This window comes from Epinephelus moara, chromosome 19 (genome assembly GCF_006386435.1).
Source record: "Epinephelus moara isolate mb chromosome 19, YSFRI_EMoa_1.0, whole genome shotgun sequence".
Lineage (NCBI taxonomy): Eukaryota > Metazoa > Chordata > Actinopteri > Perciformes > Serranidae > Epinephelus > Epinephelus moara.
Genome location: NC_065524.1, coordinates 30,304,019 through 30,330,891, shown reverse-complemented (window position 1 = coordinate 30,330,891; position 26,873 = coordinate 30,304,019). Strand labels below are relative to the sequence as shown.

The 26,873-nt window shown below is 42.2% G+C and overlaps 1 protein-coding gene across 2 annotated transcripts in view; it reads left to right on the top strand.

The window, feature by feature from the left end:
• LOC126406286 (bone morphogenetic protein receptor type-1A-like) overlaps positions 1–26,622 on the top strand; it is a 70,138-nt gene extending 43,516 nt beyond the window's left edge. The window contains exons 3-13 of one of the 2 annotated variants that reach the window (XM_050070457.1): positions 3,922–4,281; positions 16,823–16,985; positions 17,112–17,214; positions 18,572–18,671; positions 18,768–18,852; positions 19,101–19,236; positions 21,092–21,284; positions 21,928–22,225; positions 22,608–22,783; positions 23,347–23,477; positions 23,620–26,622. In XM_050070457.1, coding sequence (XP_049926414.1) covers positions 4,215–4,281; positions 16,823–16,985; positions 17,112–17,214; positions 18,572–18,671; positions 18,768–18,852; positions 19,101–19,236; positions 21,092–21,284; positions 21,928–22,225; positions 22,608–22,783; positions 23,347–23,477; positions 23,620–23,745 — 1,578 coding nt within the window. In that variant the 5' untranslated portion in view covers positions 3,922–4,214 and the 3' untranslated portion in view covers positions 23,746–26,622. Of the gene's footprint in view, positions 1–3,921; positions 4,282–16,822; positions 16,986–17,111; positions 17,215–18,571; positions 18,672–18,764; positions 18,853–19,100; positions 19,237–21,091; positions 21,285–21,927; positions 22,226–22,607; positions 22,784–23,346; positions 23,478–23,619 lie in introns of both variants that reach the window. The other variant, XM_050070456.1, reaches the window with a different exon arrangement.
• The last annotated feature ends 251 nt before the right edge of the window (positions 26,623–26,873 follow it).

Genomic DNA, 26,873 nt, shown 5'->3' with positions numbered 1-26,873 from the left:
CTACAGTGCACGGCACTGCTGATTAACCATTTTATTGCAGCACAGAGTGTCTGCCAGCAACCAATTACTTGCAGAGGCTTCCTACAACTTGTTTCAACGGTTCCGATTTAATCAGAAGACAAATTAAACAGGATGACTAGCCAATGTGAAAATCAAAAGAAGCATAGAATAATGTACTGAAGGAGACTGTTGTGCCATCACATTTTTTTGTGGTTTGAGAGCAAAGATCCAGTCGCCGCTGTGCAAAACTCCGCAATACAATTGGGTCCGAAAAACCCCCGGAGGAGTGCTTTGCAAGGAGTCTTTGAAAGGAGCTGAGCTTGGCGTAAAACCGGAGAAAGGAGGCAGTACAGCTGCAGCATGTCATGTTGGATCTACCTAGGTCTATCCATATTGAGTAAAAATGACTATAGTTTATCATCAACATCGACGTCATTTTATTACGATCCCGTTTTGAGATTGTTTTATCGCCCAGCCCTTGAAGCACAGCAGAATTGTCAGATAGGTTGTAGACTTAATTTACATAACATCGTTACTTTTATAGCCGTAATTTACAGAATCTTTAATTTATATTCCAGATTTTATATCTTTCATGTACACGGTGCAGCTGAAAGTGTTCAGATATTTTACTTCTTTGAGCCTCAGTGTGAAAACAAACTAGTTTGTCTCTGTCATGTAGATGTACAATATTTCCATCTGAGATGTAGTGAAGTAGAAGTACCATAAAACAGAAATACTCGGACTTGTACTGATTCCTTATTATTTGAAGATCTGCATGTTAACAGTTTAACCTGTCATGAACGTCGTACATTTAGTCGTCCATATCTGAGGAGCATGAGTCGGCATAAATGAGACACTGGTGTCTGCATTTAAAAAAAAAAGTATTGTCTCTGTTAGCTTCTGCTGCTGGGGGAAGAAGAAGGAGCTCGTTGTTTGACAGAGAAGCAGGCTGAAGGATTAGAGACAAGTTTGAACACGAGGAGGAAGAGGAGGAGGAGTGAAAGTTACCTGACACCCAGAGGGTCTAGAGTTTGGAGAAGCGTGCATTTATCTCTTCAATTTCATTTCTCTGAGTTGACAGATTAAATTGTTTGTTGTCTTAAAGCCTCCGGTGAGACTGTGTGTGTTTTTGAGCCATGATAATGCTCAGTCCCCACGTCACTCACCTGTTTTACATATACTGTACGTATACGTACGCATGTGTCATCTTACCTTGTGTTTTCAAAGGGAAGTGGACGTGTCGGGTGATTTAGGAAGGGTGTGTGTGGAGGACGGGGGCAGCTTCCTGTCTTGGGGGCTCACAACAGACGGTCCTTCCTGAACCTGCCTCGTCTTGCCCTCCCTCTCTCAGTCTGAATGTGTCTTTGTGTGTGTGTGTTATCTCAGCGTCCTGCTGCTGCTGCTGCTGCTGCTGCTGCTGCTGCAGCAGCTGTTGTTGATCTCTAAATGGAGCAAAGAGCCACAAACAAACTTCAGGTTTTGTTGTGGCAGCGAGGTGAAGATATTTCCACTTTACCGTTATCGACACAGCGACGCCGACACGCAGACAGCACTCATCCACTCCCACATACAGTATCACAACATACACTCACTCACTGCTCTGCTCACACACCTTAATCCTCCTTTTCCTCTCATGCACATTTCTTATCTGTACGCTGAGTTTGAATATGTGCACCTATGATTAAAGGGACTCTTGTACTCTTTTTTTTTTCTAAACTCCAAACTTAAGCTGCTGTATCTGCAACATAAGATCTGATTGCGCCCAACATGACTGAAAGAGAAAAATGTCAGAGAAATGGAGCTGACAAGGACAACAGTCCCAAAAAATTGTTGATGTTCTGCCTCCATGTACCTGTTAACTCCATACGTGTTTACACCAGGGGATATCTTCCTGTTGCTCCTCAGAGAAGCAGTCATTTTATCGTAGCGGCTCCCCTGATCTGCGAAAAGAAGCACAGAGTGTTGCCTTAAGGATCAAAAAACAGATTGTTTTTTGTTTAATAATGCAGGTCCTGAGAAGTTGTGTTGATACTGCATTTTTTTTTTTTTTTTTTTTTTTTTTTATTGTAGAGAGAGATCATGAATTTGTCTGTCAGGATAATTACGTTATTGATTACTGTACAATATGTGGACATGACCTCGATACTGCCCGTTGTGTTTATTTGCATCCTTGTTAACACAAAAATGTCACCAACATATTAGCCAACATAATGCCAGAACAAACAGCAGGGTTTTCCTGAGTCCAACCATTTTAAGACCTGGGCTTCTTCCTTTTTTTCCTCTCCTCCCCGCCCACTTGCTTAAGTGTCCAGTCGAAGTTTTGGACACATCTGGCGGCACAATGTTATCCCAGCATATGTACGACCAAAGATAATAGCATTATATAGTCACTCACTTTACAGCAGGAAATGGCACTTCAAAATAAAAGCTCTGTGTAGGAACTTCACTGTACTTAGAAATAAAGTGTATCTACAAACTTTTGTTTGTACTCATGTTTGTGAGTCACTTGCGATCCATGCAGAATGGATCTGAGACCCACTTTTGGACCATGACCCATCAGTTAGGAACCACTGGTGCAGTGTTTTGAGGTCTGAGAAGTCTTCAGACTCAAAGATCAGTCAGTATCACTCAAACTGGACCTCCTAGATTACAGTTCATGTCTCACCTGTAGCTGAGGCAACACAACACTTCCACCAATGCTGTCTGATTTTAATCTAAAGCCTTAAATCCAAGTCTTAACAATACAGAAATGTCCTCACTATGATGGTTTAAAGTGATGTTGGTCCTCACAAAGATGACAGTAGAAGCCCACACATACATCCAGTCATTCCCTAAAGGTGCTCACAGACTCGGGCATACTATAAGCGGAGCGGACTCCGCGAGGAATGTCTGCAGTCATTCGGGCTTCCATAGTCAAGTGCACTTCCGCGTTGTAGTTTCCTGTAAAAATGTCTGTGAAACACTACATTATCCACGATTCTTGCGCGTTGTTTACAGTCTTCTGTCGTGGCGATGTGAAAAATACATGCTGAGCAGTCTTTTGTGTGACACTGGTGCGCGGAGCGGAGTCCGTGTGGTCGTAAAATCTGAGCTTTGCACGCACAGGGCTTGCGGACGTCCGCTTTTAGTCCAGGCGGACCTCCACGGAGTCCGCTCCGCATACGTTCCGCCCGAGTATGTTCGGGCCTTAACGTGGCACTCTTTCGCTCACACTTTCACTGTCTCACTCCCAATAATACACACATGTCCTCACTTACTCATATACACTCACCAGAGCCTGTATGGTATTCCGTGTGTGTGCATGTGTGTGTGTGTGTCTTTGTTCTCGGCCTCCTCAGCCAGAGATGTGTGAAAAGTGGGTCACAGGTCGGACCTCTTTGTCCCCCTCGGGCAAATGAAAAGTGACAGACACCGGCCACGCATCACCACTAATTCACTCTCACTCACTCACTCACACACACACACACACACACACACACACACACACACACTCACTCATACACACACACACGCACCCCTCCATCCCTCTCGGCGCCCACTAATTGCGGCATGCCGTTATCAGCGCTGCGCAGGGCCAGCGCCTGTAATTTGCAGAACATCCCTGGACAAATAATTTGGTAGTTAGTCGGACAGTCGGAGGCCAGCGCCGGGCCGGCAGGGGTCAGCGGGTCACAGCTCGCTGAAGACGAAGGGCATGGAGAGGGAGAGAGCTGGAGCCAAACTCAACTAAACCACTGCCTGATGTTGTTGAATGTTTTAAAACCAAACTCTGTTCTTCATTAAATCATTTCTACTCAGGTTGCCTCCTAAACACTGAGTCAAACCTAATTTTGTCAGTCAAATCTGTTCATCACTGAGGAGCAAAGCTTTCACTCTTCAGCTGATATTAAATTATGTCGTTGTCTTCTTCTTCTTCCTCAGGGTTTTGGACCCAAAGAGCCAGTGAGACAGAAGAGCATCTGATATTGTGATACCACCCTCCCATCGTCTCCCCCCTCCATCCCTCCTGCTTGTTCTCAAGCTGACCATCCTTCTCTCCGAGGCCTCGTCTGGCTGGCCTCGTCGACTTCCCCCACTCTCCCTCAACTCCTGCTGTGGATTAAAGACTTTTATCGGGACTCTGAGTATCAGCTGAGCAGAAAGCTCCTGATCACAGAACACGGCCCAGTCTGGGCCCAGTTCCGGTCCAGTCTCAGTCCAGTCTCTGCTGCAGGATGGCAGGTGTACCGTTCTGTTTGGCTGTGATGGCCACCGCACTCCTGCTGACCCACAGAGCTGACGGTAAGATATTACACATTCTCAGTTTATATATTATATTTAAATCATCTCATGTGCTCTTAATGTCTTTCATTGATCTTTGTCACAGAATTATAAAGGATTAAAAAACACAACTGGCAGCTTTTACTGTTTAAAAAGTTGAATAAAAGTCACTTTAAACAATTAAATGGTTATTTTCATCGCTATGGTTGACCTTCATACACACACATTAAGTATCCTGTGCCAACCATCATCTGATTTGTCACAAGAAGCTTGCTAAGAATTAAAAAACAAGAAGTATTAATAGAATCAGAAGACATAGAAACCTGTTAAAAGATGAATTTCTTGAGTTATGTTGCTTGACCTTTGAACTACATGAACTTTGATCCTCATAAGACTTCAGGTTGATTTAACCTGTCATTCAGCACAGTTGTTTACAAGGAAACAATTAAAAGTTTGACAGATGATTGATGGGTGATCATCTCGTTTAAATGAGATGTGTGAGCAGTTGTGCGATTGAATGCTTCAAGGAGTTGAGCTTTAGAGGAAGAGGTGAGTATTGAGAAGTGACACTCTACTCTTTAAAATCTATGTTTCCTTTTGCAAGCTCTTTGACTGTAGAGCTTTTATGTGTACAAATCTAAAGTACTTTGATCAGTCGATTGTACTAGAGCTGATCATCACCTGCTGCAGAGACAAACTTTTAGACCCAGCACAATAAATTTCACGTTTACTGCGCCTGACGTTCAGCTGTCTGTGTCCAGAGTACACATCACAGACAGAGCTCCACACTCTTGCAGCACATGGGACAGCACTCCTAATGAACGGTTCAGCTCCAAAATAGGAAATCAAAACGTGGCGGCATGTGTTTTAATCGTGGCAGGCCGAATGAATGTGTGGGAAACCCAGCTCTTGTTCAGTGTTTCGTATATTTGTTTTTGTCTCTGCTGTCTCGTTGATGCCTGCTGTTTACAGTCTGGCACCTGGCCGCTACCTTTTTATAAAGCTCCAACCTCACCTGAGCGTCCAGAAACATCCTGAACACATTAAATAAGAAGAAAATAGGAACATACAGGCAGAGCGCAAAGTCACTGCAGCTACATACACCACCGCACACATCTCATTGGTCTTGGTCATTGAGAGGTTCTTTAGGTTAAATCCTGCATAGTATGACTAACAAATTATCAATCGCACACTTACCTGATGGAATTTTTTTCCCTTCAGTATCTACGGATTGTGAGCATGCGTTCACATATTGGGCAAAATCAGATTTTTGCACGACCAGGGCATTTAAGAATACAGTATTGACCCAAATATCAGACGACTCGTTCTGTATTGTATGTTTGAAAAAGCAGGGGTTCAGTTGTATTCAAGGACGAGACAAGTTTGTTGTAACCCATTTTAAATGTCTTTTAGAGTTAGTCTGCCTTAAAAGTGTTCTGTTCAACCCGCAGAGAGGACAGACTCAAGAAATCTCAAGCTTGCCTCACCTTCACAGTTTGTGCTTTTTCAAGCCGCAGCTTGAAAGTGTGAAAGTAACAAGTCTAACATTCGTACAGATTGTATGTCTGCTGTGGTGTTATCTGTTCATCACTTTGGATCAAATCCTGCACTGATCAGCTGCTGCTAGAAGTTCATGAAAAGCTTGTGTGACATGTTTTACTGCCAAGGAGGAAATAAATTCCTGACAAGTGAAAAGGACACTGAATTATCTGTCAGGAAGCCAAAAAGTTATGATGTCAGAGATGACGAGGAGCTCAGAAAGAAAGTCTGAAGGCTGACTGATAGAGAGGCTATACAAATGTGAGATTTACTTTCTGCTTTAATAGAAGTATTTTTGGTCAGTGTGGTAAGTCCTCTCTGTGTGATGACTTACAGGCATACTTGATCTGTAAAACACGTGACAGTCAGCATCCACAGAGATGAGACACACACTCTTGACTTCTTCTGTAACTTTAGGCTGCAGTGCAACATACAAGCTCAACCATGAGCTGCTGAGTTACTCATTAACCCTTGAGTTTGTTTTCAGTGAGATAAGCACTACATTAACATAAAAAGTCACGATGCCCCTCCTCTGTAATCAGCACCCCCTCCCTGTGCACACAGATCTGTATCAGGGGCCTTTTGTTAAAGCTGTGATTAAGTGTCAATTGGCTGATAATGGAGAGGCTTTCGAAATGAACCCGTGGAAGCAAAAGGTCGGAGACATTTTCACTCCCTCATGTTTCTAAAAGAAATCACTTATCCTGGGATCTGACCGAGGCATTTAGTGATCACGTGTTTGGGAAGTTTTCGGGAGTGACTTGTTGATTTGCTGTTTTCCAAATGGTGTGTTTTGTTAAGAAGGAGTCTGTGTTAGATTAAAATCACAGGATAAAAGCTACTGAATTTAATGTTTTGTTTCCAGCAGCATTTGACAGAGATTCTCCAATCCAACAACAATGACATAATACACATATTTAGTCAATATTAAAACAGCAAGCGGCTGACATGTTTTCTCGTACCACTTCTCCTTCTCTTCTTTCTCATCTTTCTGTAATTTCAGTAGTCTGTCGCCACTTCTAGGGCGTCAGAGGCAAACACTGCCCTCCCGACCCAACACTCTTTCTTTGTCTTGTTTTCTGTTCCTCTCTTCCTCTACCTCTCTTCCCCAAGTTCTCGGCCTGTTTTACACTGCCTGTTCAAGGCGGGAATGTTGCGCTGTTATGCTGCCTCACCATGCTCTATACAAGGTACGATCAGGGAGTGGGGGGACAGAGTTGTCTTGCTTTTAATCTGCCACGGGGGGTAGTAACAGTGTTGAAATGGTGTTTGCATAAACAGGACAGCTGACTGGCACAGGTGTGACGTTTTAGCGACATGTTATGTGTCTGATCCACCACGGGAGAAGTAGCTGTTAGCTGCTAGCAGTTAGTGTCTAACTCAAAGAAGAAGATCAGCTACCGTAAAGGTCCGCAAATTGGGAAAACAATGAGATCCAAGAGCTCCTTACCGTGCGAGCAGAGGACGATATTAGCCGCCATAGAACAGAGAGGGTGAATTACAGTCACTGCTGTGTTATGCCATTGTTATTGTTTATAAAGTGCCACCAACGCACATGTTTTATGTGACACTGGAGGCTGACACTGTTGTGTTACTGTTGCACCCGTCACGCCTCTTTTGATTGCGGGAATGCAAGAGTGCAGACTATAATCACACACTGGCGTGGGATGATGCCACCGTCGTTTGGTCCTGTGTGAAAGTGCAAAGGAGGCATAATGAAGGGACGTCTTTAAAATGGCTTATTTCTCTGATGTTACGTCACCTTCCGTCTCTCAGTCGCAGTCCCCCTCTTTCTCTTTCTTTCCCTCTTGATTCAGTCTATTAAAACTCACCAGCTACACATGAGACCTGCCATTTTCATTAAAAAAAGAAGCTTATTGACAAGAACCCGACCCAATTCAAGCCCAGGGGAATAGTGAGAAATTACAGCCTGACCTGGTCGAACCTGGCTGGTTGGGTCAGGCCCAGTTGGGCTCAGGCAAAGAAACAAGAATTAATCATTTAAACAAGAATAAAAATGTTACTTTACTACTCTTTTTCTGGCTAAAACAGTGGAAAAACATGTGCATGTTTTCCCCCAGATGTAGTCGGTACAGTGTGGATGTGTTGAAAGTCATAAGAGCTGCAGCTCCGAACATGAGAAAGGTCACCTTCTGACCTACAAACACACACAGAGCAGGCTGATAAGAGCAGGGCGGTGTTCAGCTGAGTGTTACTGACTGTGATTGACTCCGACTCTCTGATATCAGTCTCACACACACACACACACACACACACACACACACACACACACACACACACCTAGTAATCTGGTGATGGAAAAGAGAGACTGGTTTTTTTTTCTAAAGTAAAGTTGATAATATCAGCACAAAAAAAAATCTCCACCACTGACAGACTACAATCAGTTTGTCTTCAGGGGAGACTTTATTTTCCTGTGATGGTCTGAACTCTACATCAGACGTTTGCAGCCCTCTGAAGCGCTTTCTTCATCCTGTCCACCGCTCCTCCCTGCAGGAAGCTGTTGAACTGATTGTTGCCGCTCTCACTTCCCCCCTGCACATTAACCGCTTCCTGTATGGCGCTGTATGAGCTGTCAGCGGCGCTAAATGTTCCAAACAGCCATTGTTCTCCGGAAATATCCTTCAGTCCCTCTGGAGACATATTCGCCCTTTGAAACAGTGTTTATTTCCCCTCTGTGAAGACTGAGAGTCACTCAACACAACACGACTGATTTCACACTTCAACTGCGTGTTTCTAGATTCAGATTTTTATTTTATAGCACTGACAAATGGCTGCAGCCAACATTTTAATACGAGTCTTTCATTTATTTTTGCACATATTAACAAGTTCCCGGGTTGTTTTTAAATGTCCAAACCCGAAAGATTCAGTTTATAGTGATATAAACAGGGAAACACAATAAATACTAATTTTTTAGGAGCTGGAAGCAGAGCATGTTTGGCATTGTTCTTTGATAATTAATCAGATTTATTGTCCACTAGTTTTTTGTGATGTAGAACAAAAGATAGGGACACCAGAGGCTTTCAAAATAAGAGCATAACATAAGAAAGATGACTTTGGCACTGGTGCAAGTCCTGATGTTCCAATTTTCGTCCAAAAAATTGCTCTACAGTTGTGGATGTAGTTGTGCAGCTACTTTGAGGCGATACAGTTACTGTGCTGAGGGACAGAGAGGTGACATAACGGGTGCAGGATGTTGTATCAGGAGGTCAATTTGATAACAGTCGTCAGGATCACGCTCTCTGATCATCAGCTGTGTCATCCTGCAGAAGTGATGACGACCTCTAGCAAGAGCAAACCAGCTTCTCCTTTCTGTCCTGATTTCAGCTCAGACTGTAGAAACTTACCACAGCTCGAAAGAAATCCCCTTTGATGGATAAAATTAGAAGCTTTTAGAGATTCGAGAGAGATTCCCAAAGATTCCCACTTTCATCTTGTATTCACTGTGAGGCGTTTGGGGTTGATGTTGTTATACTGGATTGATTGATGGGATTCATTCAGTATGCTTGCTCTTCCTCTCATCCTTCTCCTCCTCCTCCCGTGTTTCCAAGGTCGGAGGAGTGAGTGGAGCAGAGGGAGCTGACACTGATCGTCCTTTCGGGGTTTCAGTGTGGTTGACAGCTGATCTGTCCTCTCTCTGTCCTCCCTCTTCTCTATTCTTATTTTTCTGTGTCTGGAGGAGCAGCAGCAGGCGTTACTTAGGATGTGTTTGTTTCCTGTAGCCTTAAAGCTTAACAGTACTTTATATTTTACTCCAGGGGAAATTTAAAGTGATAGAATTTGCAAATATAAAAAGATGATCCAAATAAACAGAATTGTGAATATAAGGCAGATGTGTACGAAGGGTTATGTTCAACAGTTTAAGTGCATTAGATTCACTGTACTGTTCATACTTTATGACTTGGTTTCTTGTAATCTGGAGTCTTAACGTGTGTGGTTAATCCACAGTGACCAGCAACTGGGTCACACACTACAAAGTCTTTCACCAGGAGCAATCCCCGATGAGTATGTCATGTCATGTGGATCCAACCACAACCTGGAGTTGTGTCTGGTGCTTACTAGAAAATATCAAAGCCAAACAGTGACAGTGCAGCTGCCGGCTTAAAGGCGATAAACTCTGTCCCCTCATTCTGCGATTGTACCTTTTGTAAAGAATAGAGAGTTAATAACAGCGTGATATCTCTGCCTTGAACAGGCTGTGTGAAAGGGACTTTTGTCTCTCTCCCTTTTAAACACACAAACACACCTTGGAAAGTGTTGCAGCTCCTCAACCAGCTCAATTGGCTGTAGCTTGCTGACAAAGTCCCTGAAGTCCTAATATTTATCATGCTGGATATTTGAGTGTCTGCGATGCATCAGTACGCCTCTTGGTTTGCGTCTTGAAACAGTTCACACATAGTGCTTTAGCATCAATTTGTGAGCGCAGAGCCGACGCTGATTTGTCTCTGATCAGGGGCTTTTGTTGGGGATCTCCAAAATCTGTCAGCGAGCGGAAAGTCAGGGCTAAATTGATGTAGTGTGAACCAGGCATTTATCTGCTCTCGCCCTCTCACAAGGGAAACTGAGCACAGTTAGCTCCCGAGGACAAAAATTTCACAAAACATAATCATCATATGACGTTTGAATTAGAGCATTGTTCAGTTTTGGGGTTTTTTTAAACTGGATGTTGTTGGGAATGTTTTGATACTTGTGAAGTTGGTTCGATGCAGGACTATACCTATTTTTAATACTAATGTTGAGGAATATAAACATGTTTTACTACAAAAGCTGTTTTCAGAGCCAAAGTTTGCAAATGCTGAATGTTGTCTGAACACAAGCAGCCGTATAAACACAGTGTCTTAATAAAACAGAGTCTGAAACTGGCAACTAAATAAATAAATATTTGATAAAAGCGTAAGTTGGAAAGACTGTGAATCAATTTCAGTCTTTGACAGTTGTTGATACTGATCGATCTTGGTGTCTTAAAAAAAAAGTTTGTTCTATAAAATGCCAAAAATAAATTGAGGTGACGTCTCCAGTTGTTTGTTTTGTTGACCAACTGACTAATTTATTTATTAAGTGTATATTGATATAAAGAAAAGAGAAAAGCAACACATCATAGAAGATTTAACCAAAGAATATTTGGATGTTTTTACCTGGACAAAGAGCGAAATGATGAATTGATCATCAGATGAGCTGCACATTAATTTCTTGTAGAACAGCTTATTAGATAACCCACGTTCTGAATTAACTTTTTGGGAAGTTAAAGCAGCTCCTGTGAGTGTGACAGGTCTAACACCCCCTGTCCTCAACACTGCTGTAAAGTCACACAGTGTTTGCAGATTGTTTGTTTGTTTAACTACCATGCTGCACCAGACGGGTGGAGGTTATCTCCTTAGAGCAGTTCAGAGTGAGTCTGGTACGTTTCCAACACAGAGGAGAAGATAACGATGACTTTCAGATACAGTTCGACTCTCCTTCATACACACTTCACCTTCTCCGCTGTGGTAAAACAAACATTGCGTTCACCAGCAGCTCAGCCAAATTTACCCAAACACTACGTATTATTTCCCATTCATGCTACTTATTACTTAAATCCCACTGCGGTCATCTAACAACAGGAAGTACTGGTTACTTTAAAAGTAAGATTTCACACACAACACTTTGATTACTGAAGCAGCTTGTTGCTGCGGGATTTACACGTGTGGATGTTTTTGATTATTGTTGGGAACATGTTCGAGTTTAATGGACACCTACAAGTTTGTGATGGGAAATAAATGGACGGAGTGTTCAACTGGCAAGTTTGACTCAGATGTTAATTAGATAAGGTATCAATCAGCGGGTCAATTAAGTCATCCAGGTGCAGCATCTCAGTGGCTTCAAGCGTTGGCTTAGCCTCTACAATAGTATCGATAATTGTAATGTATTAGTAATAATGTTGAAGTGTAAACTGTTTGTTAGACAAAACAAACATTGTGAAGAGACAAGGCAACAATTTATAGACGTTCTAATCATGTATTTATGAACCCAAAGTGCTGTTTGTTATCTTAATTCTTCAGCTTTTTTGATTTCTCTTTGTCTGTCTGTGGGCATGTGTTGAGTTTGATCATGCCATCTTTATTTCTCTGCATATTTGCAGGCAGTGAGTCATTGCTGAGTAACTCCCAGCTGTAAAGTTTCTCTGCATGAGAGCAGATATCTTTGTGTCTGCGGACCACACCGACTGCTTTAAACTAAAACTGAGCGTCTACTTTCAGCGAGTGGGATGTGACAAAGGCTAAAACAAGCGCTCCCTAGTCTGCTTCAACCCACATTCCTTCCTTCTTTCCTCCACACATCTACTGAATGTCCTCCCCCACGTTGAAGTCGTCATAATTTACAACCCAGCTTGTTCTGTTGTTTTCAGCTGTAAATCTACTGTAAGTTTTATTTAGTAAATTTATTTATTTATTGATTTGCTGATTATCTTTCCAGTTAATCTTTTAGTCTATAAAATGTTAAATAGAAAACACGTGACAAAGAAAAGCAGGACATCTTCTCGTTTAAGAAGCTACGACCAGATAATGAAACGATGATTCGATTATCAGAATAGATTACTTTTCTTTTGATCAGTTACTTCTTTCAGCTCCATTGATTTCTCCTGCCATAAGTTTCATCATTTTTAGTACGCTGCATATTTGCAGACGGTGAGTCACTGTTAAGTAACTCCCCGTCGTAAAGTTTCTCTGCATGAGAGCAGGGCAGCTGACTTTGTTTCTGCGGACCACACCGGCTGCTTTAACCTAAAACTTAGCGTCCACAGTCGCCTTTTCCTCCAGAAGGTCAGACGTTAAAAATGAGAGCGGACGTCAGCTGACAGGTCAGAGTCGTTTTTATCAGGCTGCTGCTGCTGCTGCTGCTGCTGGATGTAAATAAACAGTGGGTCTGAAGCAGCGCTGTGACTTTAAGAGTCTGATTACCCAGCGTGCTCTCTGCCAGACCTCAGTCTCCACTCTGACTGCCGGCACAATTAAGCACACATGTGGATGGAGACAGAAACAAGAGCAGCCATTTCCAGCCCCAACACACCCACCATCCCTTTACTTCTCCTGCCTCCTCGCTACAGTCACTCTGTACTTTTTTATCTCAGCCAATCAGAGCTGTCCTTGGTCTGAGAGGGAGGCAGGACAGAGAGAAACTGTGTGTGAGGGTTTTCAGGTCTAGACTGTGATGATGTCATTTTTAATATTTTATTTGTATGCTTTTCATTTAAAGCTGCACAGATTTAAATATGAAAACATGTTGGGAGTCTAAAGAGTTTGCCTTTACTTAGGGAGGTCCGTGTGTCGCTGAGGACAACTTTAACTATACTATACCTTCTGAAGTAATAATAATAATAGTAATAATAATAGTAATAATAATATAGCACCTTTTTTTTTTTTTAAAGATTTTTTTTGGGCATTTTTTGCCTTTAATGGACAGGACAGTTCAGTGTGAAAGGGGGAGAGAGAGAGGGAGTGACATGCAGCAAAGGGCCACAGGCTGGACTCGAACCCGGGCCACTGCGGCAACAGCCTTGTACATGGGGCGCCTGCTCTGCCACTAAGCCACTGACGCCTCTATAGCACCTTTAAGAACAAAGTCACAAAGTGCTTTACAGTGAAAACAAATTATAAAAATCCTGAACGTAAAATGAGTTACTATATAAATAAATTGACTCGTTTGTAGTTACGGAGTTCTTACTTAGTAACTTACTCACTTAACTAGTTAGTTAACAACTTAGTGACTGACTTGGTCTGATAGTTACTTAGTTACTTATATAGTTTCTTACTTAACTAGTTGCTTACTTACCTCCCTCATTACTTACTTGCTTAGTTAGCGGATTAGGTACTTACCTTGTTACTTACATATTTAGTGACTTACTGACTTGTTTAACAACTTAATGACTGACTAATGGGCAGATAGTTGCTTAGTTACTTGTGTAGTTAGTTACTTACCTTGTTACTTATATAGCTGATTAGTAAATTACTTAATGGCATACTTACTTACTGACTTGTTTAACAACTTAATGACTGACTTGGTCAGATAGTTATTTATTTAGTTGCCTAAGTAGTTTCTGAACTACTGAACTACTTAAGCAACTTACGTAGTTAGTTACTTACCTTGTGACCTACATAGTTGGTTAATAAATTACTTAATTAATGGCATAGTTAGTTACTTACTGACTTAGTTAACAACTCAATGGCTGACTTGGTCAGATAGTTACTTAGTTAATTGTGTAGTTCCTTATTTACCTTGTCACTTACATAGTTGGTTAGTAAATTACTTACTTGCTGACTGACTTAGTTTCCTAGCCACTTGCTGACATAGTTAATTAGTTTCCTGCTTACTTAACTAATTATAGACTTAGTTTGTTATCTAATTATTTACTGACATGGTTAATTAGTTCCTTTCTTTCTTACATTTACTTATTTATATTTACTAATTTACTCACTCAACTAGTTACTGACAGTTTTTTACTTAGTATTTACTCATCGACAGACTGACAGATACTTAGGTCCTTACTGACTTACAAAGTCACTTAGTTTGTTAGTTACGTACGTACTGATAAACTTAGTTACTGAATTAATGGCTTGCTTAGTGAGTTACTTACTGACTGGCTGACTTGGTTACTTAGTTTATTACTTAATTAGTTACATGTTAAGTTACTGACATAGTTACTTACTTGCTGACTTAGTTATTTACCTAGTTAATTACTGACATAGGTAATTACTTACTTATTTACATAGTCACTTAGTTAATGGCTTAGTTAGTTTGTTGCTAACTTTCTTAGTTACTTCGTTATTTACGCAATTAATTACTGACTGACTGACCGACTTAGTTATTTACCTTTTTACTTACTGATATAGTTCATTTGTTACTTACCTAATTACATAGTTACTCACAAAGTTACTTACTAAAAAAGTGACTTTAGTTGTCACTTATTTACAGACTTAGTTGCTCACTTAGTTATTAGTTACTGATTATCTGACTGACTTAGCTAGTTACGGACATACTTAGTTTAGCTTAGTTACCTGGTTACTTTCTTACGTGGAGCTCCTGGCCCTCACTTGGCAGGTTATGTTATTGTTTTATAAAAACACTTTTTTAGCCGCACACACACACGTGAGCACTAGGCTGGAGTTTTAACTTTCACACACTCTGGAAACTGTTTTGTAAAAGCTCAGTTTATTGTGCGGAAAGTTCTGTTTGAGTCTGGACGCAGGTTTGAAACAGAGAGATTTAGCCTAACGTGGACCTACCCTGTGTTTTGGGGAGGTTTTTTTTTTTTTTAATGTGCCGACTCAGCTCAGTGTGAAGCAGCTCATCAGAGAGTCGCTGCGAGGCGGCATCAGCCCAGTTTCTTCTTCTTCTTTAGATTTTTCCCCTGTACGTCTGTCAAACATGAGTCAGAGTCTGCGTTCCAGTCCGCAGAGTCACAGCAGCAGTCTGTCAGATTCTCTGAACCACAGAGCCAGTTTTTACTTCTGCGGTGGCTGTACAGAGAGCCAGACAGACAGACAGACAGACTGTTGCCGCGACGACCAGGCAGCTCAAAGTGTAGCTGTGCAGGTAGTGCATGTCCAGACATGACAACATGCACGTCCGCACACCTCAGACTGTTTCTACTCGGAGCTACAGAGAGAGGAAGGAATGAGATAGAAGTGTTTAAAAGTTGATGGAAAAGAAATACAAGGTTTAAAAAAAAAAAAAGATGGTAGGGAGGAGAGAAGAGAGAGGGATTAAAGGAGGACTGGAGATGATCAAAAGAAGGCAGTTAAGGTGGACTGATAACAGAGGGATAAAGATTTATCTTCCTTGTCTCTTTATCTCTCCGTTCTTTTGATCAACACTTTAAAGAATATTTTCTCTGTGTGATGAAGCTGAATCAGTCAGTCGACTGACAGAAAATTAATCGAGTCAAACGTTAAATGCATTAATCATCCTAAAATGTGCTTATTTTCTGCCTTGCTCTGTTTTTTTAAAAGAGCATGAACCAAAAAATAAAAAAATGAGCTAAAACTTTAAATTATTTAAAATAATTATTGAATTAATTAAAATAACATAAATAAATGAGCTAAAACTTAAATAAATTAATTTAAATTATTGTTGAATTATTTAAAATAAAATAATAAATAAATAAGCTAAAACTTGAATAAATTATTTGAAATAATTATTGAAATATTTAAAATAAAATAAATAGATAAATTAGCTAAAACTTTAATTAATAATTTTAAATAATTGAATTATTCAACATTAAAAAGAAATTAAGTATAATAAATAAATAAGCTAAAACTTTAAAAAATACATTTTATTAATTATTGAATTATTTGAAATAATAAATGAATAAATAAATTAGCTAAAACGTTCATGAATTATATTAAATAATTAATTGTTAAAATGGAAAAAAAAAAAGTAAATGAATAAATAAAATGAGCACATGATGATAATAAAACTGGAAACAATAAGAATAAATTGATGTGATTAAATTGAGTACAGTTAAAATGTCAAAATGGGGGGAGGGGGTGTAACATCACCTGGAATACCTGTGACCTCTGACCTCTGATACTTTTGGTGGCTTGTAGTCTTTTTGAAGTCACTGAGGAGTTTTATAAAAGCCTAAAATGTAAAGATTTTGATGGGACACAGTCACAGTTGTTGGTGCAGTATAAATAGCCTGTGGGCCTTTTATGGAACTCCTCCTCTCCCTCCTCCTCCTCCTCCTCCTCTTCCTCCTCCTGTTGTCCTGCTGATAGAGGAGGAATGTTTCACCTCTAGCAGAAGTCTCTATAATAAATCTGACCTGAAGTCTGTTCTCCGAGCTCCCTGCTCTGTCCCAGAGTCCTCAATTTGAAACTGAACTTAAATTTAAATTAGTAAATTTATTAGATTTTGACTCCTGAATAATAATCAAAGTGTCTTTCTTCATTTGAAAAAATCAATAACACAGAGACACTCTGAGCTGCAGATAATCACACTGAAACTCTGTTTGTGTTTCTCCCTCCAGCTGCAGGTCAGAACCCAGATCATGTCCTGCAGGGGACGGGGGTGAAACCCGAGGCTCGGCGGCCCGGTGAGGACTCGACCATTGCGCCCGAGGACGCCGCTCGGTTCCTCAGCTGCTACTGCTCCGGACACTGTCCCGAGGACGCCACCAACAACACCTGCCAGTGAGTAGAGACTGCAGTGTACAGTAAATCTCTGGTAGAACGATCAGGGTGCAAGGTAGAGTGAAAACAGTTGAGTCCAGGCCCTGAAGACAGTTTGACTGATGACTGATCTGTGTGTGTCCTCAGGACCAATGGTCAGTGCTTCGCCATCATCGAGGAGGATGAGCACGGCGAGGCCATCCTCACCTCCGGCTGCATGAAGTATGAAGGCTCACACTTTCAGTGCAAGGTACACACACACACACACACACACACACTGAAGTCTGTGTTTACACGCACAGTTGTAATCATATGTTTACATTTTCCAACTGAAGTAAGGCTCCCCCTGATGAGTCACCTGAATGACCTGTATTCCATCTTTAGCACAGATTACATAAAGAAAATACTCTCATTGGTTTTTGCTCGGGGGGCTTTTGTTGACCTTGCAGTTGCGTGCTGAGTGTTGTTGTTGAAAGCTCTGCACTGCCGTCTGTCTGCTCTGAGCAGGGCGGTGAAACACCATACACCATAGATGACAGCAAAAGGCAAGAGACTCTCGCACAAGCTGAAATGAAAGGGAGTGCTCATAACTTCAATAAATAACATAAAGAAACAGTCTCATACTGCTTCTTGCTGTCGTCTGTGGCGTGTGGTGTTTTGCTGCAGGCGGGGCTCAGTTCAGTTCAGTTAATACAGTTAAAACTACATCAGCCCCTGCTCAAACACTTCGGAGCGCTGGAAAGTGGAGAAGAGACAGACAGCAGAGAGTTGACGACAAAAGGTTCACGAGTCAAAACACAATTAGAGTCAATCACAGTCATTCACAATTCAGTCGTCTGTTTAAGTAGATGTCGTATCTTCTCCTTTTGTTCTCACAATTAATTGTGGGGCTTCTAAGTTTAAGACAGACTTATCAAGTGTCTCAGAATCACTCCTAGGAATCATGCTGAAAGTTAAAGTACGACTAAAAATACTTGCTGTTTTACACCATTCAAAGCCACAAAATAGATATGATGATGACGTGATGTAGTTCTCTGATAATAGTTTAGATTTCCAATAAGACATTCAGATTATATCACCACTTAGTTATGTGTAGGCGTCGTGAGTACAGGTCAATAACAGATAGCTAAGTAATGGGAGAAATAGGTTATCTAAGAAGCTGAACAAGCGATCAAAGTTTGATTTATTACTGCAGAAACAGGTCGTTACAGACTCAAATCATGACTGTTTGAAGGCTGCATTTTCCTGTGTTGCTGTGATGCTGTGAGGACCTTATTTTATGTGCAATGGGTGTGTCCAAACTGAGATATTAAACTATAAATTTGAGTCAAAATATCCCCTGCCAGTGCCTTACTTGTTATGGTATGACAACTGTGAGCTCTCTGAAATATTGGCCGAGTAAGGAGTCATTTAAAAAAAAAAAAAAAAAAAAAGTAAAACCAAATTTACATCACTCAGAGTTTCAGCCAGGTAGGAGTGACTTCCTCCTCTTAGTAAACACAAGCTCTGCTCTGTGAAATGGTACTGGACTAGTTCCTGTCAGGTGTGAGACAGAAGAGGTGGCAGGAGGTTCACCTGATGGCTTGTGTGATTGTTTTGATTGACAGGACTCCCCCAACGCTCAGACCAGGAGGACGATCGAGTGCTGCAACACCGACTTCTGCAACAGAGACCTGCAGCCCACGCTCCCCCCTCAGCCTCCCCCAGGTAACGTTCACACTCCACACAGCCGCTGAGAGGTTCAGGTGTTTTATCAGCAGGTGAGAGTAGAGACAAACCCGACGGTGTCTTGTTTTCCAGAAGGAAGTCCCCACTGGCTGGCCTTCCTCATCTCCATGACGGTCTGCTGCTGCACTCTGATCTGTGTCACCGTCGTCTGTTACTACAGGTAGGACGTCAGCTGACATCATCAGCAGCACCATATAGACCTGAGTGGACCTCAACACAATGAATAACATCATTTAAGACTTGTTGCCATGTAACCTTTAATATAGAGGACCCAATGCACCCCTCACCCCTCTGTTTTACCCATCATCACTCTGTTCTGAGGGGCAAGGTGGCTCGAATACAAGACGTGTTGGGCTTTAGTCTGTATTTAGAAATATAACTCTGTGTGTGTCTCTCTCTCTTTCTCAGGTATAAGTGGCAGAGTGAGCGTCAGCGGTATCACAAGGATCTGGAGCAGGAGGTCTTCATCCCTGCTGGAGAGTCACTCAAAGACCTCATCCACCAGTCACAGAGCTCCGGCAGTGGCTCCGGGCTCCCCCTGCTGGTAGGGACTCTGCACTGCACCAGGAGGACACTGACTCACTTTAATCATGTGAACTACAAGCACATACAAACATACATGAGACCTCTGCTAAAGAAACGCCAGATCACTTCAAAATTAGAAGAAAAATGAGTGATTATCAGACTCTGAAGTAGAACTAAATCACTCCACACTGTGTCCAGTCTTCTCGGTTACTATATGCACCGTGTCACACCTGGTTTCAGTTCATACCTGGTGACAATCTGCTCTTATTTTACAGCCTTTTCTCAGTTCTTTACATAATTTTTGTTTGAACTGATGCTAAAAGGGCAAAATATTAATATGACATCAAGCGATCTAATCACACACTTTCTGACATTGTCTACTACTGATTTAGTGTTGTGACTCAATCCTGCAGTTTGACAGCCAGATTTACACAGAAACTAAGGCTGCCTTTACACTACCATGTCTTGATGCCCAGTTCCGATTTGTTGCCTATATCCGATTTTTCCTGACTGCTGTTTACATGTTCTATTCACCTTATTTTTCACAGAGACACGGAGGCAAAACAGAACACAGCCAGCTTCCGTTTTTTTGTGCGACACTTCCGGTCCAGCACTCTTGACCACTGTGCAAATGTCCCATGATATTTGCTACAGTGACATTACTGCGCGCATGGAAATGTTTACATTACTGAAAGAAATTTTAAGGACTAACTTTAAATATTTGAAGTTAATCGTTAAAGAATAAATCACCTGGAAAGCTGGCGCTGCTCCACATAATTTAAAAGGTAACTTCGCCTACACAGAGCGGTGGAAATGTCAGTGCAGCTGCAGACGGGTGCGGCTGGATGATTGATAGGTACGTGCTGATTCAGGTGCTATCAGAGCCGATCCGCGCATCACTATGGCTTAATAATCAACTCAGTCAATAAAAACAACCCGTTCTGTGTTAGGAGTGTATGTCGCTGACAGAAAGAAAGAAATAAAAATAAAAAAATAAAAAAGATAGAAAAGCAGCGTACACCTCAGATATTTATTTCTCACAGTTGCGCACATGTTTGGCTGGCATGCAGAAGCACCGTCTGTGTGTCGAGGGTGCGAGCCGCAGCTTCAGCTGCTCAGGTAGAGAGGCTGTGTAGCCCGGTGTGTTTTTTCACTGATTCGGTTCTGCAGGTTCTCTGCTGGTACACTGGAGACGGGGATCAAGCCGTTTGTCTCACTCAGGATAGATTGTGGTTTTTTTGGTTCATAGTTTTTGATTGACGTGCGATTTATTCGGCTTTCCTTCCTTTCCCTCGCTCATGAGCACGTCATCAAAATGCGCTGTTGTCGCATTATTCATGACGTACGACGTGGATTGCCAGGAAATATCCGATCTGTCTGTTTAGATTACAGACCTGTTGGCAGATATCTGATTCATATCCGATATATTTCCACATATGAAGGAGGCCTGAATCTGATCTGACAATATCCGATATCATGCGTTTTTTTCCTGTTTACACGTTCATGTTACAGATCCGATCTGTGCCACTTGAGAGGAAAAAATCAGAATTGGGTCACTTGAACCATGTAGTGTAAAGTAGGTCTGAATAACAAAGAAAAATGAAAATAACCCTGACATTTGCCCTCTGTGAAGACTTTTATATCCTTTCTCTTGATCCTTCGTCGCTGTTTTTTAAATGTATCTATACAAATGATCATTCCCTGACTTCTTCCTGTCAGGCTTTCTTCTTCTTCTTCAGATAACTGAATGACTTTGAGGTGAAACAGCAGCTAAGATTTGACTCTAATCCTCGCTCTTCCTGCTTTGATACAGAGATAAAAGCAATGTTAACAAAGCTTTGACTCGTCATAAAACCTCTCTCTCCCCCGCTTAGGTGCAGCGGACCATCGCCAAGCAGATCCAGATGGTGCGTCAGATCGGGAAGGGACGGTACGGCGAGGTGTGGCTGGGACGCTGGAGGGGCGAGAAGGTGGCCGTCAAAGTCTTCTTCACCCGAGAGGAGGCCAGCTGGTTCAGAGAGACGGAGATCTACCAGACGGTCCTGATGAGACACGAAAACATCCTCGGTAACAAAACACACCTTACTTCACTTCTACAACACGTAGAAAATAATTTTTTTTTTAAAATGGTGACGCTGTCCTTTTAATAGCGAAGACATACATCAGCATGAAACTGTGAGCTCAGAGCGACAGACGAAGACTACAGGACTCCAGTGCCGATCGATACCTTCATTGATTTTTAATTTGGTCGATGATTTAAAACGAATGACGGCGTCGCCTGTCGTCTGTCAGACTGATGAGACACGAAGACGACACACTGTCAGACAGACAGCGCTCTGATTCACTGAAGACACACTAACTCATTTAAAGTGTGTGTGTGTTTTAAGCTCTCCTGAGATTGGAAATGTGCAACACCATTTTTTTACCAACACAACATATCAAACAAAAACCAGAGACTGTATCATATTAACTATCTGTGAACTGTAAATTCACCACTTCTAAGCAGAAGAGAGACGATAATGTTATCTCGGAGCCTTACGGTTCAAGTTTCTTCTCCTCTGTGCCTCTGCATCATGTCCGCAACGGTCTATACCAAAGAGTAGCGTTAAAGTCAAGAGAGCTTCCCCAGAAATACACTGCACAGCACACTGACCAGTCAATGTCTGGCCTGTCAGTCATCTCTCTCTCTCTCTCTCTTATCGTCCTGCAGGCTTCATCGCAGCTGACATTAAAGGCACCGGCGCCTTCACGCAGCTCTTCCTCATCACTGACTACCACGAGAACGGCTCGCTGTACGACTACCTCAAGCTGACCACGCTGGACACGCAGACCCTGCTGCGGCTGGCGTACTCCGCCGCCTGCGGCCTCTGCCACCTGCACACCGAGATCTACGGCACGCAGGGCAAGCCGGCCATCGCCCATCGAGACCTGAAGAGCAAAAACATCCTGATCAAGAAGAACGGCACCTGCTGCATCGCCGACCTCGGCCTCGCCGTCAAGTTCAACAGGTATGCTGTCGAGTTATGTCGTGACGTCAGCAGTGAAACAATTCTTCATCAGCTACACAGGGCTGAAACTTGCCTCTGTTTGATTCCTCACTGTGGTGTTAATAGATTATTGTTGCAGTGGTTCACTTCTGTGCTCTTTAATTTGATTTTCTGTGTGTGTGTGTGTGTGTGTGTGTGTGTGTGTGAATGACTTTCATATTAAGCACATTGTTAGACAGCAGTGACTCTGATCCAGAACCATTTCCCAAAACAACATGCTCCTAAAAAAGACAGAAACAAAAGTTGATCGGCAGCTCGTTATTTTCAGTTTTATTCTTAACGACATTCAAACAATGTATTCCTCAGCATGTGACTGACAGCACTTTCATTTGTGTTGCCACAGCGACACTAACGAGGTGGACGTCCCCCTGAGCACTCGGGTGGGGACGAGGCGTTACATGGCTCCCGAGGTCCTGGACGAGAGCCTCAACAAGAACCACTTCCAGGCCTACATCATGGCCGACATGTACAGCTACGGCCTCGTCATCTGGGAGATGGCCAGACGCTGCATCACCGGAGGTACACACACACACACACACACACACACACACCCCACACACACACTTGTATACATATATATATAATCTAATCAACACCTCTGTGATAGTGTCAACAATAGTGTCTTCCTTTGGTCTGAATCGGGGACTAGCCTTATTACAAAATTGTATAATTGTCTAGAGTTGGTTCGTGTTCTCACGGCAGCATTTACAAGCGGACCAGATAAAATTCCTTGTGTGACAAAGCTGCTCCTGATTGGTCAGAATTTCCATGTGGGAAAAATCCAGGAAGTAAACAACACGTTGAAGAAGAGTACACTTGCAAGATAAATGTGACACTTTCTAATGTCACAATGGAGGGACAACTACGCAGGTTAATCGGCATGTCGGATCTCCCAGTAATGCTAGCTTTTTAGCACATTAGCTAACGTTAGCTGCGATAGCAAAATTAATATTTGATTTCTCTGTAATGCTAACTAAATTAGACACTTTTATTACACTTCGTAACTTCGAAAAGAGGTCGTCCAGATAAACGTGAAGACGCTGTGTGTTTTCAGGTGAGTTAATGTCTCTCTGTGTGTTCAGGTATCGTGGAGGACTACCAGCTGCCGTACTACGAGATGGTGCCGTCTGACCCGTCGTACGAGGACATGCTGGAGGTGGTTTGTGTTAAAGGACTGAGGCCGACCGTGTCCAACCGCTGGAACAGTGACGAGGTGACACACAGTTTTTCATCTGGATGTAACTGTAACTAAAGCTGTCAGACAAATGTAGTGGAGTACAAGAACCTTGATTGTGTACTGTATCTAACAGTGTGTGCGTGTGTGTGTGCGTGTGTGTGTGTGTGTGTGTCCTCAGTGCCTGCGGGCCATGCTGAAGCTGATGTCAGAGTGCTGGGCTCATAACCCCGCCTCCCGCCTCACCATCCTCAGAGTCAAGAAGACGCTCGCCAAGATGGTGGAGTCCCAGGACATCAAGATCTGACCAGCTTCATCCTCCTTCTCCTCCTCCTCCTCCTCTTCAGCCCACCTGAACCCACTCAACGTGTTCAGACCGGATCAGGCTCCCTCTTCATCAGGAGGAGGAAGAGGAGAGGTTGGGAGATAATAAAGGACCCATTTCAGGGCTGAACTGTGCATCTCCTCCTCCTCCTCCTCTTCCTTCTCCTCCTTCTTCATCTTCAGTCTGTCTGGAAACAAATATGGAGTCATTCCTCCTCCTCCTCCTCTTCCTCTTCATCCCACCTGAACCCACTCAATGTTAATGGACCGGATCAGGCTCCCTCTTCATCAGGAGGAGGAAGAGGAGGAGAACCTGGGAGATACTAAAGGACCCGTTTCAGGGCGGAACTGTGCACCTCCTCCTCGTCCTCCTCCATCTTCAGTTGCTCCGGAAACAAAAATGGAGTCCCTCCTCCTCCTTCATCTTCAGTCTGTCTGGAAACAAACATGGAGTCCTTCCTCCTCTTCTTGCTCCTCCTCCTTCCCTCTGTCTTCAGAATGTTTGGAAACAAACATGGAGTCCTTCCTCCTCCTCCTTCCCTCTATCTTCAGTATGTCTGGAGGCAAACATGGAGGCCACCTCTTCCTCCTCCACCTCCACCTTCACTGTCTGGAAACAAATCTGGACTCCCTCCTCCTCTTCCTCCTCCACCTTCAGTCTGTCTGGAAACAAGCATGGAGTCCTTCTTCCTCCTCCTCCTCCTCCTCCTCCTCCTCCTCTTTGTGTGCTGAGCGGCTCATTGGGAGCGAGACAGCCGGGTTTGACGCTTTCTGTGAAAGCCAAACGAGACGATAAAGATAATTTTAACGATGAAGAGGAGGTGGGAGGAGACCCGCAGCATCATCTTTCTCCACGTCTGCCTGTTTCAAAACGCTAAAAAATGCCAATTTTTGTTTTGTTATTTTCTCTTCAGGACTGAGTTCTCCTGCCATATTGAAATATATCTCCACTCTAAAAAGTAGAGTTAATTATAAAAAGGTACTATTATAATATGTGAATTTTAATGTGTAAATAAATGTTATCATTAGATGCCGTGCCTACTCATGAGAGGATTTTAAAATAAACCAGAACACTGTGCTGCAGTGGTGTCGACGTCCAGCCGACTCCTCAGAGACGATACCGGAGTCACTACGGAGACGTCTACCGTCCTGTCTGTCTGTCTGTCTGTCCACATCCTGTCTGTCTGTCCGTCTGTCAGTCATGAGATTGATCGGTTACAAAGAGGTGGAGCTGCTCTGGTGGCACGAAGCAATCTGATTGGTTGAGCTAAACCTCAGCAGGTGGAACCAAAATGACCTGGCGTCACTTTCTGAAGAAAACACAAGGTTTTTTATGTTTGGAGTTCGGTGCTCCGACCTCTGTAAACTTAAGTTTGGGAATTCTCGACTTAATTCTCCTCTCCTCCATGTGTGCACACAGCCCTGCGGTTTTATGTCCTTTTATAGGGATTTGCGGGCGTTTACCTATGTTAAATAGGATCAACTGGCACACGCTGTCAGCTTATGAGGAAAGTGGGATTCATCATGATGGTGCGAGTAATTCTGCTGTTTAAGAGAGCATCTTGAATCTGACGTAGACTTTTCTTTAGGACAAAATTTAAGAGAAAACGTAGGAGGACATAGGTGAATGAGGCCCTTTTGTTTTTATTGCTAAAATGCTAATTCATTTCCAAGATTTAGGACTTAATCCTGCAGTACTGTATTCTTTAGTTTATTAGGATAAACCAAGGCACATATAAACAATTTAATTACTGTAATAAGACAGAGAGGCCTTCTGTCAAAACATCTGAAGTCGTTATTTCACTCATTGATTTTAGGTTATCCGTCGCACTTAAAAGATTACATAAAAAAAACTGTAGTCTTGGATGTAAAATCTTTTAACATTGTTAAATGTTAAAATCTGAAACTAAAGGTAATAACAGTAGTAACTATTTCCTTTTTCCTCCTTGCTGTTAATATTCCGTTTCATAAGGCTAGCTAGTTAGCTTACAGTGCTCGTCGTCTGGTAGTTAGAACTTGGACCGCTAACGATAAACTAGCAACACCTGCTGAGGGCTAACTCGTCCAATCAGATGCTTTCTGACTGTTTAAGATTAATTTATTCCAAAATAAGAGTTTCTTCATCCCACAGAAAGGTAAAATTAGGAATTTATTTCAGTTTCATTTTGGGACAAAAATTTTTTTTAAGAAATAAGTCCAGAATTTGGTTAGCCTAGCTTAGCACAAGAAAGGAAGTATGGGAAAACTGTTAGCCTCGCTCAATAAAAAGAGCGTATTGTATTTGTGTGTTTTATCTGGATATTAAACAGGTGTAAAAACAGAAATATAAAAATGAGACATTTTAGCAGCAGTTAGCATTGAAGCTATTTGGTGCTAGGCTAGCAGTTTCCCTTTGCTTCCAGTCTTTGTGCTAAGCTAGGCTAAACACACCTCACCGCTCTGTGTGTGTGCAGAGATTCACCTAAAAAGTTGAACTGTTCCTTTAAACTGTTTCATGTTGGTTTTCTCTCCTCGGCAGCAGGATGACGTGCACGTGTTGGCTTGGTGTGTGTGTGTGTGTGTGTGTGTGTGCAAGCGTGTGTGTGTGAGAGTGAGAGAATGAAGCGAACCGTTCATACAGTTCATATTTAAGAGCAGTAACTTTAGTGTTTTCTCTCTGTAATAAATATGCAAGAAAACTCCCCGTATAGGAATAATCTCTAATATGTAAATCTTTAATGTTTTTTTGTTTTGGTGTTGTTGTTGTTTTGTACAGCATCTGGTTCGGTGCCTTATGAGTTTACCAAGGAAATGAAAAACTCTGTATACAGTCTGTCCAATGTAACGATTTTTAAGTAAATAACCTTATTTTAGTACACAAGCTCACAGCGTCCGCTCTGCTTCTTTCACCTGGGGTGTGGTTTGGTTTTACGATAGAGACTTGTGTAAACTCGTCGTATATGGTATTAAAATACATTCTTCACTTACTTTAAAGGATTTTTGTGAAGTCAAAATTTATAAAGAAATTGAAACAGAAAATTATTAGATGCTCAAATTTTTACTTGCAAAATGTAATTTTGATAAATCATCTGCAAAAAGTATGTATATAATGTTCAGTAATTTGACCCCGTG